We start from the raw sequence: 15,437 nt of genomic DNA on the forward strand, positions 1-15,437 counted from the left end.
CGTCAGCCTGTTCTGGTGTGTGTGGAGGATCTATTCCCACTGATCTACTCGTCAGCCTGTTCTGGTGTGTGTGGAGGATCTATTCCCACTGATCTACTCGTCAGCCTGTTCTGGTGTGTGTGGAGGATCTATTCCCACTGATCTACTCGTCAGCCTGTTCTGGTGTGTGTGTGGAGGATCTATTCCCACTGATCTACTCGTCAGCCTGTTCTGGTGTGTGGAGGATCTATTCCCACTGATCTACTCGTCAGCCTGTTCTGGTGTGTGGAGGGTCTATTCCCACTGATCTACTCGTCAGCCTGTTCTGGTGTGTGTGGAGGATCTATTCACACTGATCTACTCGTCAGCCTGTTCTGGTGTGTGTGGAGGATCTATTCCCACTGATCTACTCGTCAGCCTGTTCTGGTGTGTGTGGAGGATCTATTCACACTGATCTACTCGTCAGCCTGTTCTGGTGTGTGGAGGATCTATTCCCAATGATCTACTCGTCAGCCTGTTCTGGTGTGTGGAGGGTCTATTCCCACTGATCTACTCGTCAGCCTGTTCTGGTGTGTGTGGAGGATCTATTCCCACTGATCTACTCGTCAGCCTGTTCTGGTGTGTGTGGAGGATCTATTCCCACTGATCTACTCGTCAGCCTGTTCTGGTGTGTGTGGAGGATCTATTCACACTGATCTACTCGTCAGCCTGTTCTGGTGTGTGGAGGATCTATTCCCACTGATCTACTCGTCAGCCTGTTCTGGTGTGGGCGGGTGTGAGCTGCTGCTGCTGGCATGTGCCCGTGTTGTGGCTGGTGTGTGTCTGTGTAGTGAGGTACAGTGTGTGTGTGTGTACTTGTGTAGTGCTGATAAGGTGCCTGGAGCACATCGTGTGTGTGTGTGTGTGTGTGTGTGTGTGTGTGTGTGTGTGTGTGTGTGTGTGTGTGTGTGTGTGTGTGTGTGTGTGTGTGTGTGTGTGTGTGTGTGTGTGTGTGTGTGTGTGTGTGTGTGTCTAGTTTGTGTGTAGTTGTGTAACAAGGTGTCTGCAGCAGCAGGGGAACTGGAGGATGCTCATTAAACAGACAAGCAGCAGCCAGGATCAGGGCCTAATCAGGCTGCTTGGAGAGCAGTGCTAAGGTGAGCCCCATGGAGCCCACAGCAGGCTCAGAGAGAGAGGGTTTTATTTTAGAATACATCGCCAACAGCACAAACCCCACTTCACTTCAACAGACTACAAAGTTAGAACCAAGCCCCCCCGCCCCCTCCTCGTTCATGGTACCCCCTCTGACACCCCACACCACTACAAAGTCCCCCAGACGGTTCACCAGCCTCCCCATATACATGGTCCAGTGTCAGCCGAGCCGGAACCAGCCCCAGCAGCACAGCTCTGGGCTCCGTACACCCCGCCCCCTGCATCTCATGTTTCCTGGTCTTCCACACTGACATTCTGGTCTGCCCCAAGTTTACTAGGCAGTCCCTCCTCCTGTTGGCCACTCTATACCTAGACCCTCCTCCTGTTGGCCACTCTATACCTAGACCCTCCTCCTGTTGGCCACTCTATACCTAGACCCTCCTCCTGTTGGCCACTCTATACCTAGACCCTCCTCCTGTTGGCTACTCTATACCTAGACCCTCCTCCTCCTGTTGGCCACTCTATACCTAGACCCTCCTCCTGTTGGCTACTCTATACCTAGACCCTCCTCCTCCTGTTGGCTACTCTATACCTAGACCCTCCTCCTGTTGGCTACTCTATACCTAGACCCTCCTCCTCCTGTTGGCTACTCTATACCTAGACCCTCCTCCTGTTGGCTACTCTATACCTAGACCCTCCTCCTGTTGGCTACTCTATACCTAGACCCTCCTCCTGTTGGCTACTCTATACCTAGACCCTCCTCCTGTTGGCTACTCTATACCTAGACCCTCCTCCTGTTGGCTACTCTATACCTAGACCCTCCTCCTCCTGTTGGCTACTCTATACCTAGACCCTCCTCCTCCTGTTGGCTACTCTATACCTAGACCCTCCTCCTCCTGTTGGCTACTCTATACCTAGACCCTCCTCCTGTTGGCTACTCTATACCTAGACCCTCCTCCTGTTGGCTACTCTATACCTAGACCCTCCTCCTGTTGGCTACTCTATACCTAAACCTCCCTACCAGCCTGGAACAAGAAAAAAACAGATGCTACATTGTCTCCCCCCCTCACCTACACAGAACAGACACCCCCCTCCTCACAGAACAGACACCCCCTCCTCACAGAACAGACACCCCTCCCCACAGAAGACACCCCCTCCCCACAGAACAGACACCCCTCCTCACAGAACAGACACCCCCTCCTCACAAACAGACACCCCTCCCCACAGAACAGACACCCCCTCCCCACAGAACAGACACCCCCTCCCCACAGAACAGACACCCCTCCTCACAGAACAGACACCCTCCTCACAGAACAGACACCCCCTCCTCACAGAACAGACACCCCCCCCCCACAGAACAGACACCCCCTCCCCACAGAACAGACACCCCCTCCCCACAGAACAGACACCCCCTCCTCACAGAACAGACACCCCTCTCACAGAACAGACAACCCTCCCCACAGAACAGACACCCCCCCCCACAGAACAGACACCCCCTCCCCACAGAACAGACACCCCCTCCCCACAGAACAGACAACCCCTCCTCACAGAACAGACACCCCCTCCCCACAGAACAGACACCCCTCCCCCACAGAACAGACACCCCCTCCACACAGAACAGACACCCCCTCCTCACAGAACAGCACCCCCCCTCTCCACAGAACAGACACCCCCTCCCCTACAGAACAGGACACCCCCTCCCACAGGAACAGGACACCCCCCTCCCACAGAACAGACACCCCCCTCCTCACAGACAGACACCCCCCCCTTACAGAACAGACACCCCCTCCCCTACAGACACCCCCCCCCCTACAGAACAGACACCCCCCCTTACAGAACAGACACCCCCTCCCCTTACAGAACAGACACCCCTCCCCTTACAGAACAGACACCCCCTCCCTTACAGAACAGACACCCCCTCCCCTACAGAACAGACACCCCTCCTCACAGAACAGACACCCCCTCCTCACAGAACAGACACCCCCTCCTCACAGAACAGACACCCCCTCCCCACAGAACAGACCCCCCTCCTCACAGAAACAGACACCCCTCCTCACAGAACAGGAACACCCCCCTCCCCACAGAACAGACACCCCTCCCCACAGAACAGACACCCCCTCCCCACAGAACAGACACCCCCTCCTCACAGAACAGACACCCCCTCCTCACAGAACAGACACCCCCTCCTCACAGAACAGACACCCCCTCCTCACAGAACAGACACCCCCTCCCCACTGATGGATTAAGGTGAGACACGTATCTGTTTGTAGCGATAGCCCTGTGAATGATCCTCCACTGTAGATCAGCAATACGCTTCTCAATGAGAGGCTTATACAGGGAGCGCCAACATCCTGTCAGAGAAGAACCTGGTCCCAACCTCCCCTACCAGCCCGCTCGCTGCCCTCAGCCCATGCATATGGTCTTCCTGAGTCATCTTCACAGACACCGTGTACAGAGCTTTTTAGCTGGCTGTGGAAAAGGCCCCCGGCTCTGGATCATTCCCTCACCCTCCTGGTGTTCCCCTGCAGCGGCAGCGATGGTGAAAGGAGGCAGGTCAGTGTCATTCGTGGTTAGACGGTCCAGTGTCTGCCTTCTCCCCGGCAGCTCTCTGAACGAGCCCGGTAATGCAGCACGGGCCTCCTCCACCTCCTGCTGCAGCGGCCTGGTTGACTTTATGGAGGAAGCCTCCGACATGTCGCTGGCAGATTTCCATCCATCCTCTTCTTGCAGGTCACCCAACTTATTAAACCCCGCTATGGCCTGCAAGATGGCATTGGTCAGCACTCTGGTCTAGAGGAGTGGGCTGTGAAACGTCTCTGTGAACACGCTCATAGCACAGCGCGGTAGAACAGAGTAATGACTGACATATCAACCTGCTCCATATCCAACAGGAACAAGTGCCAGTGTCCTACCCAAGGTCCCCTGCTCTCCTCGGACCAGCCCAAGCAGTATCTCTCCAGCTGGTACAGAAGTCTCTGTGCAGCTTGTAGACGGAAAGCTGTCACTCTGGAGATAATGTCCACCAGCCCTTGGCCCACCTCATGCAAACGGAGTTGTAACACTGCTGCTCGTGTCCAGTGTTGACCAGACCAAAATAAATCCGCCTGTCGAAAGATAACCAACAGAGGTAACAGACAAGGGAAAGATCTCCCCCTGTGATGCTGATCGGAACCATCAACAGAGGTAACAGACGAGGGAAAGATCTCCCCCTGTGAAGCTGATCAGACCCATCAACAGAGGTAACAGACAAGGGAAAGATCTCCCCCTGTGATGCTGATCAGACCATCCGCTTGACAAGGTGCTCATCTTTCAGAAACACAGCCAATGCTTTATTAATTTCCTCCCTCCTCTCTCCCTCCTCTCACTCCTCCTCTCCCTTCCCCCTCTCCCTCCTCATCTCACTCCTCCTCTCTCTCCCTCCTCCTCTCCCTCCTCGCCCTCCCTTCTCTCCCTCCTCCTCTCCCTCCCCTCCCTCCCTCCTCTCCCTCCCTCCTCTCCCTCCCTCCTCACAGCCACTGCTTTATTCATTCACCAAGCAGTTGAAAGATTTTCATAGTCAACCTTTTCTCCCACAGCGAGGAGAACATCCTACACGGTCACATTGGGCTCAGGCATACACCTGAAACCGTGACGGAGAGACAGGGGTGGCTTCCCCACGTGAGACGTCATCCCCACTTCCAACAAACAAATGACACCCAAGCCACTAACTCACCCCACAATGTAATCACTAAAATAAATAACTTCAATGATAAAGAAATAAGAAAAAATGAACAGAAAAAGGGACAGCACCCTCTCACCACACACAGCACCCTCACACAACCAACTCCAGAGACAGAGACTCTCTCCTTCCAGTGTTGTGATTGGCAGGCCTGTCAGTACAGGTGCCAATCAAAGGACAACAAGGAAGCAAACCAAAAACAGGCCGAATGACATGATTGTGATTTTACTCCTCTGCTCAAGGATACCTAATGTTCCTACAGCAGAATGGTGCAGTATGATGGGGTATGGTGGGGTATGGTGCAGTATGTTACAGTATGGTGCAGTATGGTGCAGTATGTTACAGTATGGTGCAGTATGGTGCAGTTTGTTACAGTATGGTGCTGTATGGTGCAGTATGTTACAGTATGGTGCTGTATGGTGCAGTATGGTGGGGTATGGTGCAGTATGTTACAGTATGGTGCAGTATGGTGCAGTATGTTACAGTATGGTGCAGTATGGTGCAGTATGTTACAGTATGGTGCAGTATGGTACAGTATGGTGCAGTATGGTGCAGTATGGGTACCAACTGAGGATAAGGAGGAACCAAACCAAAAACAGGCTTTAAATATTTGAAGACAGTTTTAAGTTAGTTCCCCATTGGGACTTAAAATGTCTTATTCCTTGTCTCGTCTCTTTATTTTGGGGGCATTTGTAACTCCGCCCCCTCGCTACAGTGTTTATGTAAAGTGGCAGATGTGTTTGACAGTTGGTCTGAAGGGAGGAGGCTGAAACAGAGGGGGAACTGTCACAGGACTGTCAACCATTTTAACATGACACTATCAAGGCATAGACATACAGTTGAAGTCGGAAATTTACATACACCTTAGCCAAATACATTTAAACTCAGTTTTTCACAATTCCTGACATTTAATCCTAGTAAAAACTCCCTGTCTTAGGTCAGTTAGGATCACCACTTTATTTCAAGAATGTGAAATGTCAGAATAATAGTAGAGAGAATGATTTATTTCAGCTTTTATTTCTTTCATCACATTCCCAGTGGGTCAGAAGTTTACATACACTCCATTAGTATTCGGGTAGCCTTCCACAAGCTTCCCACAATAAGTGGGAATAGTTCCTCCTGACAGAGCTGGTGTAACTGAGTCAGGTATGTAGGCCTCCTTGCTAGCACACGCTTTTTCAGTTCTGCCCACACATTTTCTTTAGGATTGAGGTCAGGGCTTTGTGATGGCCACTCCAATACCTTGACTTTGTTGTCCTTAAGCCATTTTGCCACAACTTTGGAAGTATGCTTGGGGTCATTGTCCATTTGGAAGACCCATTTGCAACCAAGCTTTAACTTCCTGACTGATGTCTTGATGTTGCTTCAATATATCCACATAATTTTCCATCCTCATGATGCCCTCTGTTTTGTGAAGTGCACCAGTCCCTCCTGCAGCTAAGCACCCCCACAACATGATGCTGCCACTCCTGTGCTTCACGGTTGGGATGGTGTTCTTCGGCTTACAAGCCTCCCCCTTTGTCCTCTAAACATAACGATGGTCATTATGGCCAAACAGTTCTATTTTAGTTTCATCAGAGCAGAGGACATTTCTCCAAAAAGTACGATCTTTGTCCCCATGTGCAGTTGCAAACCGTAGTCTGGCTTTATTATGGTGGTTTTGGAGCAGTGCCTTCATCCTTGCTGAGCGGCCTTTCAGGTTATGTCGATATAGGACTCATTTTACTGTGGATATAGATACTTTTGTACATGTTTCCTCCAGCATCTTCACAAGGTCCTTTGCTGTTGTTCTGGGATTGATTAGCACTTTTCGCACCAAAGTACGTTCATCTCTAGGAGACAGAACGCATCTCCTTCCGAGCGGTATGGCGGCTGCGTGGTCCCATGGTGTTTATACTTGCGTACTATTGTTTGTACAGATGAACATGGTACCTTCAGGCATTTGGAAATTGCTCCCAAGGATGAACCAGACTTGTGGAGGTCTACAATTTCTTTTCTGAGGTCTTGGCTGATTTATTTTGATTTTCCCATGATGTCAAGCAAAGAGGCACTGAGTTTGAAGGTAGGCCTTGAAATACATCCACAGGTACACGTCCAATTGACTCAAAGTATGTCAATTAGCCTAACAGAAGCTTCTAAAGCCATGACATAATTTTCTGGAATTTTCCAAGCTGTTTAAAGGCACAGTCAACTTAGTGTATGCAAACTTCTGTCCCACTGGAATTGTGATACAGTGAATTTTAAGTGATACAATCTGTCTGTAAACAATTGTTGGAAAAATTACTTGTGTCATGCACAAAGTAGATGTCCTAACCGACTTGCCAAAACTATAGTTTGTTAACAAGAAATTTGTGGAGTGGTTGAAAAACGAGTTTTAATGACTCCAACCTAAGTGTATGTAAACTTCCCACTTCAACTGTAGCTGAGAAAATGTATAGATATATAGATTAAAATCACGGCATAGAGAGACATGCATGAGTAAATTTATAATTAGATTAATGCATCTTGAATAAAGGCCTGGCTCAGTAAAGCAGACTTGAGTCCCGTCTCTCTCTCTTTGAGACACACAGACGTTTTGATGGACTTTGTATTGTATTATGTAGTAGTATGTGATGCCTGGTTGTGTCACCTGGCTATCTTGAGATGAGTGCGCTAGCTGTGGGTCTCTCTGGATGGGAACGTCTGCTAAATGACTACATTGTAATGCAGTGCTGTGTATTTTATGTTGTTTCCTGTATGGACCCCAGGAAGAGTAGCCCCTGCCTTTGCAGCAGCTCATTGGGGTTCCTAATAAATACTACTACTCTCTCTGTCTCTCTCACGCTTTCCTCTCCCTGTTTTTTCTGTCCCTCTTTCTCTGTCTCTCTCACTCTCTCACCTCTGCCTGTTTTTTCTGTCTCTCTCACTTTTTCCTCTCCCTGTTTTTTCTGACCCTCTCTCTGTGTCTCGCTCACTCTCTCGCCTCCCTGTTTTTTCTGTCCCTCTCTCTTCCTCTCTTTCTCTTTCTCCCTCTATTCTTCCCTCTCATCTCTCTTTCTGTCTCCCTCTCTGTCTTTCTCCCTCTCTTATACCCTTTTCCTCACCTTGTCTCTCTCTCTCTCTCTCTCTGGCATTCTCCAACAGACAGCTCCTCCTCTGTTACCTCTCCTTCCTTTCCAGACTGAGTCTCCTCACAGGTCTACAAGCTGCGCTGACGTTTTTCATTTATGCACCACTTATCTCTTCCACCGGTGTGAGGCAGCGCAGAGAGCTCCGCAGCACAGTGCATACATATTTAACAACACTGTGTGTGTGTGTGTGTGTGTGTGTGTGTGTGTGTGTGTGTGTGTGTGTGTGTGTGTGCGTGCGTGCGTGCGTGCGTGCGTGCGCGTGCGTGTGTGTTTGCAGGCATGTACATCCCCAGCTGTGATGAGGATGGCTACTACAGGCAGCTGCAGTGTGACCAGAGCATGGGAGAGTGTTGGTGTGTCGACCAGCACGGAGGAGAAATTATGGGCTCCAGAATCCATGGCAACCCTGACTGTGGTAAGAGCTGTAGGGCTGTAGTGAAGAGCTTCTTGGTGGTTATACAATAACAAAAAGTAGGCATTGTGATTGGTTGAGACGCGTTCTAAGCCACGCTAAAATAAACGGTTTAGTATGGGTCAGCCTATGAGAAATGCCTGTGCATCCAGTGTCCCATCAACCAATTCATTAACGTGATGTCCACTGTAAAAAGCATCTAGACATTATATCCCCTTGCTTCTAGCCTAACATTTGGTTTACAACAACAGGGGGATTTGTACAAACGTTTCTGTTTGTCTCTGGACATTTGCAACATTGTTTGGATATTGAAATGTGATCTCCACTATCCTATTGAGAATGAATTAACATATCAGGATGAGACAGACATCTTTTCTCAGCCAGTCGAGATCATGAATCAGCATCATTTTTATGGACATATGCAAAGAAATATTCATATAAAAACAGGTCAAACGACATGCAGATACTTTGCTGTTATTCTTGCTTCACTGTTTGATGTGACTGGAAGTTAGCCCTAGTTGGCTAGCTAGCAAGCAAGGGATAAGAGCGTTGCCAGCCAGCATGGCAACGGAACATTTAGAACACGACTGGGTCGCGTCCATAGATACAGAACAAAAAGACTTAACGACTGGGTCTCGTCCATAGATACAGAACAAAAAGACTTAACGACTGGGTCTCGTCCATAGATACAGAACAAAAAGACTTAACGACTGGGTCGCGTCCATAGATACAGAACAAAAAGACTTAACGACTGGGTCTCGTCCATAGATACAGAACAAAAAGACTTAACGACTGGGTCTCGTCCATAGATACAGAACAAAAAGACTTAACGACTGGGTCTCGTCCATAGATACAGAACAAAAAGACTTAACGACTGGGTCGCGTCTCTGTCAACCTAACCAGAATGAACGGCCAGCCAGCTTGGCTAGCAACCATAGATGTGTCGGGACTGGGCCTATATTTTTGATGAGGGATGAAATAGAAGCCTATGAATACATTTATCAAAATAACGTTTTTTATTTAATTGGTCACCCGTTGTAGAAAAGCAATTATAAACTGGGTGGTTTGAGCCTTGAATGCTGATTGGCTGAAAGCCGTTTTATATCAGACCGTATACCACGGGTATGACAGAACATTTATTTTTACTGCTCTAATTACGTTGGTAACCAGTTTATAATAGCAATAACGCACCTGGAGGGTTTGTGATATATGGCCAATATACCACGGCTAAGAGCTGTGTCCAGGTTTGCGTCGTGCCTAAGAACAGCCCTTAGCCGTGGTATATTGGCCATATACCACACCTCCTCGGGCCTTATTGCTTAATTGTACACTCAAGGTTGTGTAAAAAATGACTTTTTTAGCATGGCTATGCTGCTCTACAGGACTCCTCTTCTCCTGTGAAGTTTAACAGCGGTTGGTATCCAATATGTGGCATTACCGTCCCCAACGGAACTATAGGTTGGTTAGGGTAATTCAGATCCACTACACTTTGTAGATAGATAGATCCACTACACTTTGTGATACAAAATGGGAAAGGGGAACCGGGAAATATTATAAATAAAGATATACATATATTTGAATTACCCTAACCAACTTAACCCTACACTCATTAAAAACCCACTACCCCATTCCACTACTTTGACCCTATCTGCTCCTGCACCAGGCCAACTAACCCTACAGTCATTAAAAACCCACTACCCCATTCCACTACTTTGACCCTATCTGCTCCTGCACCAGGCCAACTAACCCTACAGTCATTAAAACCCACTACCCCATTCCACTACTTTGATCCTATCTGCTCCTGCACCCTGCCAGCGGCCTGGGAGGACGGGACACCACACCCTGTAACTCTTCTGAAGTCAAATCTCATATATCCAAATACATCTCTGCAGCTGCCACCACAACAACATCTATTCTCTGTGATTTACGTTCCATTTCTGTGGTACAGTTGATAACCATTTGCTATGAACACTAAGAAGCCAACCTTACTGAAGCATATATCACTCGTTGGCCGATCCTTCTGTTCTGGCACAGATCTACTATTCACTGGAATCCTCTCAGGATCCCTCACCTTTGACCCCTCCTTCTCTACTTTCTTCACTGCCTCAGCGTACAACATCTTCTGTACTACTCTGACTCAAAGCCACCTCAATCTGCCTCTCTCGCACCGGACACTTCCGATCCCCAGCATCATAGACACCCCTACAGTTAACACACACAACTTAATCCACCGAAACGACACAATCCTCTTTCACCTCCTGCACACTTCCCACATCTTGGAATCTCCATCCTATACACTGCTGTGACATGGCCATAAACGTTACACCTGAAACAGAGCAGTGGATTCAGAACAGAAGCTCTAACAGGATACCTGATATATCCTAACATGGCTTTGTTGGCTAGAAACTCTGACTCCAAACCAGTGGAGGCTTCTGAGGGGAGGACAGCTCATAATAATGTCTGGAACCGAGCTAATGGAACGGCATCAAACACCTGGAAACAAATGTGTTTGATGTATTTGATACCATTCCACTCCAGCCATTACCATGAGCCCGTCCTCCCCAATTAAGGTGCCACCAACCTCCAGTGTTCAAAACTCAAAAGGACTAACGGTGACTCCTCTGTTTCACCATGCTCACCACCGGGTCTGCGTCGCACCAAACGACGAGCGTCACCAACACCAGGAATCTTCCATTTCAATTGTTCCACCTCCAAACTTAACGCTACCCCAGAAATCACTCCCTTTAATGGTGCCCTGTAACTAAGCGTAAAGCAAGATACAGATCTTTCCCCAAGTTGCGTCGCACGGAGTGCCCTGCTCCCTCTGATCTGAAGAAACACAAGTCCACTTCGGGTTACCGTCACTGACCCAACAGCACCCACCATCTTTTCCACCCAACCTGAAACCACCCATGAATCGGCCAAAAGGCCTGGTTCCACGCTCACTCCCATTGGACCAAACTTATTTTGATCAATAACCATGTCCATCAATGCAAGGCTCGGGCTCCGAGATCCTCACAACACCATCTACGCCTTCACCTCCAGAACTGTAACTGGCGTCCGGCTCACTCTGTTTGAACTTGACCTCAATCTTCCTCTGAATACCCTCTCCATTGTTATTGCTAGCTTCAATAGATTCAAACCTCCCTCAGTCTTTTCAACCTCCTCTCACTTTCAAATCAAATCACATTTTATTGGTCACATACACATGGTTAGCAGATGCTATTGAGAGTGTAGAGAAATGCTTTCCCTCCCATTTGTATTTATTAAGGAGCCCCATTGGCTGTTGCCAAGGCAACAGCTACTCTTCCTGGGGTCCAGACAGATTAAAGCACTTACGTATAAAACAAAATATAAAACAGTACATCATATAACATTGTTACCCCACTACATATCTACAATACAGAATGTATAATACCACCATACAACAATATTACGTGTGTGTGCATGTGTCTCTTCACAGTCCCCGCTGTTTCATAAGGTATATTTTTACCTGATTCTACTGCTTGCATCAGTTACCTGATATGGAATAGAGTTCCATGTAGTCATGGATCTATGTTATACTGTGTGCCTCCCATAGTTTGTTCTGGACTTGGGGACCGTGAAGAGACCTCTGGTGGCATGTCTTGTGGGGTATGCATGGGTGTTTTTTATTTTTTACCTTTAGTAAACTTGGCAAGTCAGTTAAGAACAAATTCTTATTTACAATGACAGCAGGTTAACTGCCTTGTTCAGCAGCAGAACAACAGATTTGTACCTTGTCAGCTCAGGGATTTGAACTTGCAACCTTTCGGTTACTAGTCCAACACTCTAACCACTAGGCTATGTCAGTGTCAGTGTCAGAGCTGTGTGCCAGCAGTTCAAACAGACAGCTCAGTGCATTCAGCTTGTCAACACTTCTTACAAAAGCAAGTAGTGATGAAGTCAATCTCTCTTCTACTTTGAGCCATGAAAGATTTAATGTTAGCTCTCCTTGTACTTTTAAGGGCCAGCCGTGCTGCACTGTTCTGAGCCAATTGTAATTTTCCAAAGTCTCTCTTTGTGGCACCTGACCACACTACTGAACAGTAGTCCAGGTGTGACAAAACTATGGCCTACAGGACGTGCCTTGTTGATAGTGTTGTTACATCAAATCAAATTGTATTGATCACATACACATGTTAAGTAGATGTTATTGCGGGTGTAGCGAAATGCTTGTGTTTCTAGCTCCAACAGTGCAGTAATATCTAACAAGTAATATCTAACAATTTCACAACAATACACACAAATTTAAAGTAAAGGAATGGAATTAAGAATATCTAAATATTTGGACAAGAAATGTCAGAATCTTTAGAAGGCAGACTTCTCCCCATTTTAGCTACTGTTGTATCAATATGTTTTGACCATGACAGTTTACAATCCAGGGTTACTCCAAGCAGTTTAGTCACCTCAACTTGCTCAATTTCCACATTATTCATTACGAGATTTAGTTGAGGTTTAGGGTTTAGTGAATGATTTGTCCCAAATACAATGCTTTTCGTTTTAGAAATATTTAGGACTAATTTATTCCTTGCCACCCACTCTGAAACTAACTGCAGCTCTTTGTTAAGTTTTGCTTTCATTTCAGTTGCTGTAGTAGCTGACGTGTATAGTGTTGAGTCATCCGCATACATAGATACTCTGGCTTTACTCAAAGTCAGTGGCATGTCATTAGTAAAAATTGAAAAAGGCAAGGGGCCTAAACAGCTACCCTGGGGAATTCCTGATTCTAACTGGATGATATTTGAGAAGCTTCCATTAAAGAACACCCTCTGTGTTCTGTTGGACAAGTAACTCTTTAACCACATTATAGCAGAGGGTGTAAAGCCATAACACATACGTTTTTCCAGCAGCAGACTATGATCGATAATGTCAAAAGTCACACTGAAGTCTAACAAAACAGCCCCTACAATCTTTTTATCATCAATTTCTCCCAGCCAATCATCAGTCATTTGTGTAAGTGCTGTGCTTGTTGAATGTCCTTCCCTATAAGTGTGCTGAAAGTCTGTTGTCAATTTGTTCACTGTAAAATAGCATTGTATCTGGTCAAACACAATTTTTTCCAGAAGTTTACTAAGGGTTGGTAACAGGCTGATTGGTCAGCTATTTGAGCCAGTAAAGGGGGCTTTACTATTCTTGGCTAGCAGAATGACTTTAGCTTCCCTCCAGGCCTGAGGGCACACACTTTCTAGTAGGCTTAAATTGAAGATATGGCACATAGGAGTGGCAATATCATCCGCTATTATCCTCAGTAATTTTCCATCCAGATTGTCAGACCCTGGTGGCTTGTCATTGTTGATAGACAACAATAATTTTTTTCACCTCTTCCACACTGACTTTACGGAATTCAAAAGTACAGTGCTTGTCTTTCATAATTTGGTCAGATATACTTGGATGTGTAGTGTCAGCGTTTGTTGCTGGTATGTCATCCCTAAGTTTGCTTATCTTGACAATGAAAAAGTCATTAAATTAGTTGACAATATCAGTTGGTTTTGTGATGAACGAGCCATCTGATTCAATGAATGATGGAGCTGAGTTTGCCTTTTTTCACAAATTTTCATTTAAGGTGCTGCAAAGCTTTTTACTATCATTCTTTATATAATTTATTTGAGTTTCATAGTATATGTTATTTTTGTTTTTATTTAGTTTAATCACGATTTCTCAATTTGCAGTACATTTGCCAATCAGTTGTACAGCCAGACTTATTTGTCATACCTTTTGCCTCATCCTTCTTAACCATACAATTTTTCAATTCCTCATCAATCTAAGGAGATTGAACAGTTTTTACAGTTATGTTCTTAATGGGTGCGTGCTATTAGTAACTGGAATAAGCACATTTCATAAAAATGCGTCAAGTGCAGCGTCTGGTTGCTCCTCATTACACACCACAGACCAGCAAATATTATTTACATCATCAACATATGAATCACTACAAAACGTATTGTATGACCTCTTATACACTATATTAGGCCCAGCATTTGAAACTTTTGTTTTCCTAGATATGGCTACTATATTATGATCACTACATCCTATGCATTTGAATACTCCTCCCTTAATCAATTACTCGACTTGTTCTGAAAATATTCAAGCCCAAATCTCTTTTTAGCCTCTTCTAGAGACACGCTAAGCCCTGTACTCCCTCCACTTCAAACTCCATTTACAGCACTTTGCTTCGCCTCCTAACTATGACCGCAGCACAGCTGTGCTAAACAAGTTATTTAGCACACCCTCTCATGTACAATTGCTTTAGAATATCACGCTGTAGGACTGTAGTGAAGAACTTCTTGGTGGTTATATAATACAATCAGTATTATGGGCTGTATAGAGCTGTATGACTGTATAGGGCTGTATAGGGCTGTAGGACTGTATAGGGCTGTATAGGGCTGTAGGACTGTATAGGGCTGTAGGACTGTATAGGGCTGTAGGGCTGTATAGGGCTGTAGGACTGTATAGGGCTGTAGGGCTGTAGGACTGTATAGGGCTGTATAGGGCTGTATAGGGCTGTAGGGCTGTATAGGGCTGTATGACTGTATAGGGCTATAGGGCTGTGTAGGGCTGTATGACTGTATAGGGCTGTATGACTGTATAGGGCTGTAGGACTGTATAGGGATGTAGGACTGTATAGGGCTGTAGGACTGTATAGGTCTGTAGGCTGTAGTACTGTATAGGGCTGTATGACTGTATAGGGCTGTAGGACTGTATAGGGCTGTAGGACTGTATAGGGATGTAGGCTGTAGGACTGTACAGGGCTGTAGGACTGTATAGGGCTGTAGGACTGTATAGGGCTGTATGACTGTATAGGGCTGTAGGACTGTATAGGGCTGTAGGGCTGTATAGGGCTGTAGGACTGTATTGGGCTGTAGGACTGTATAGGGCTGTAGGACTGTATAGGGCTGTTTAGGGCTATAGGGTTATAGGGCTATAGGGCTGTATTGGGCTGTATAGGGCTGTAGGGCTATAGGGCTGTAGGGTTATAAGGCTGTATAGGGCTGTACGGCTGTATAGGGCTATAGGGTTATGTAGGGCTATAGGGATGTATTGGACTGTATATGGATGTAGGGCTGCATAG

General features: G+C 46.6%; 1 protein-coding gene and 1 long non-coding RNA gene across 2 annotated transcripts in view; both read left to right on the forward strand.

Annotated features, from left to right (window-relative positions):
• LOC115190193 (testican-2) overlaps positions 1 to 15,437 on the forward strand; it is a gene marked incomplete at its 5' end in the record, with an annotated part of 61,231 nt that overhangs the window by 44,652 nt on the left and 1,142 nt on the right. Inside the window, one exon of the mRNA XM_029748687.1 lies at positions 8,216 to 8,353. Within this exon, the coding sequence (XP_029604547.1) occupies positions 8,216 to 8,353 (138 nt within the window). The remainder of the gene's footprint in view (positions 1 to 8,215; positions 8,354 to 15,437) is intronic.
• Positions 3,308 to 4,877, forward strand: LOC115190203 (uncharacterized). The gene is made up of 2 exons (XR_003877130.1): positions 3,308 to 4,237; positions 4,686 to 4,877. It is a non-coding gene; the product is annotated as an uncharacterized LOC115190203 (long non-coding RNA).

The sequence above is a fragment of the Salmo trutta genome, unplaced genomic scaffold (genome assembly GCF_901001165.1).
Source record: "Salmo trutta unplaced genomic scaffold, fSalTru1.1, whole genome shotgun sequence".
NCBI lineage: Eukaryota > Metazoa > Chordata > Actinopteri > Salmoniformes > Salmonidae > Salmo > Salmo trutta.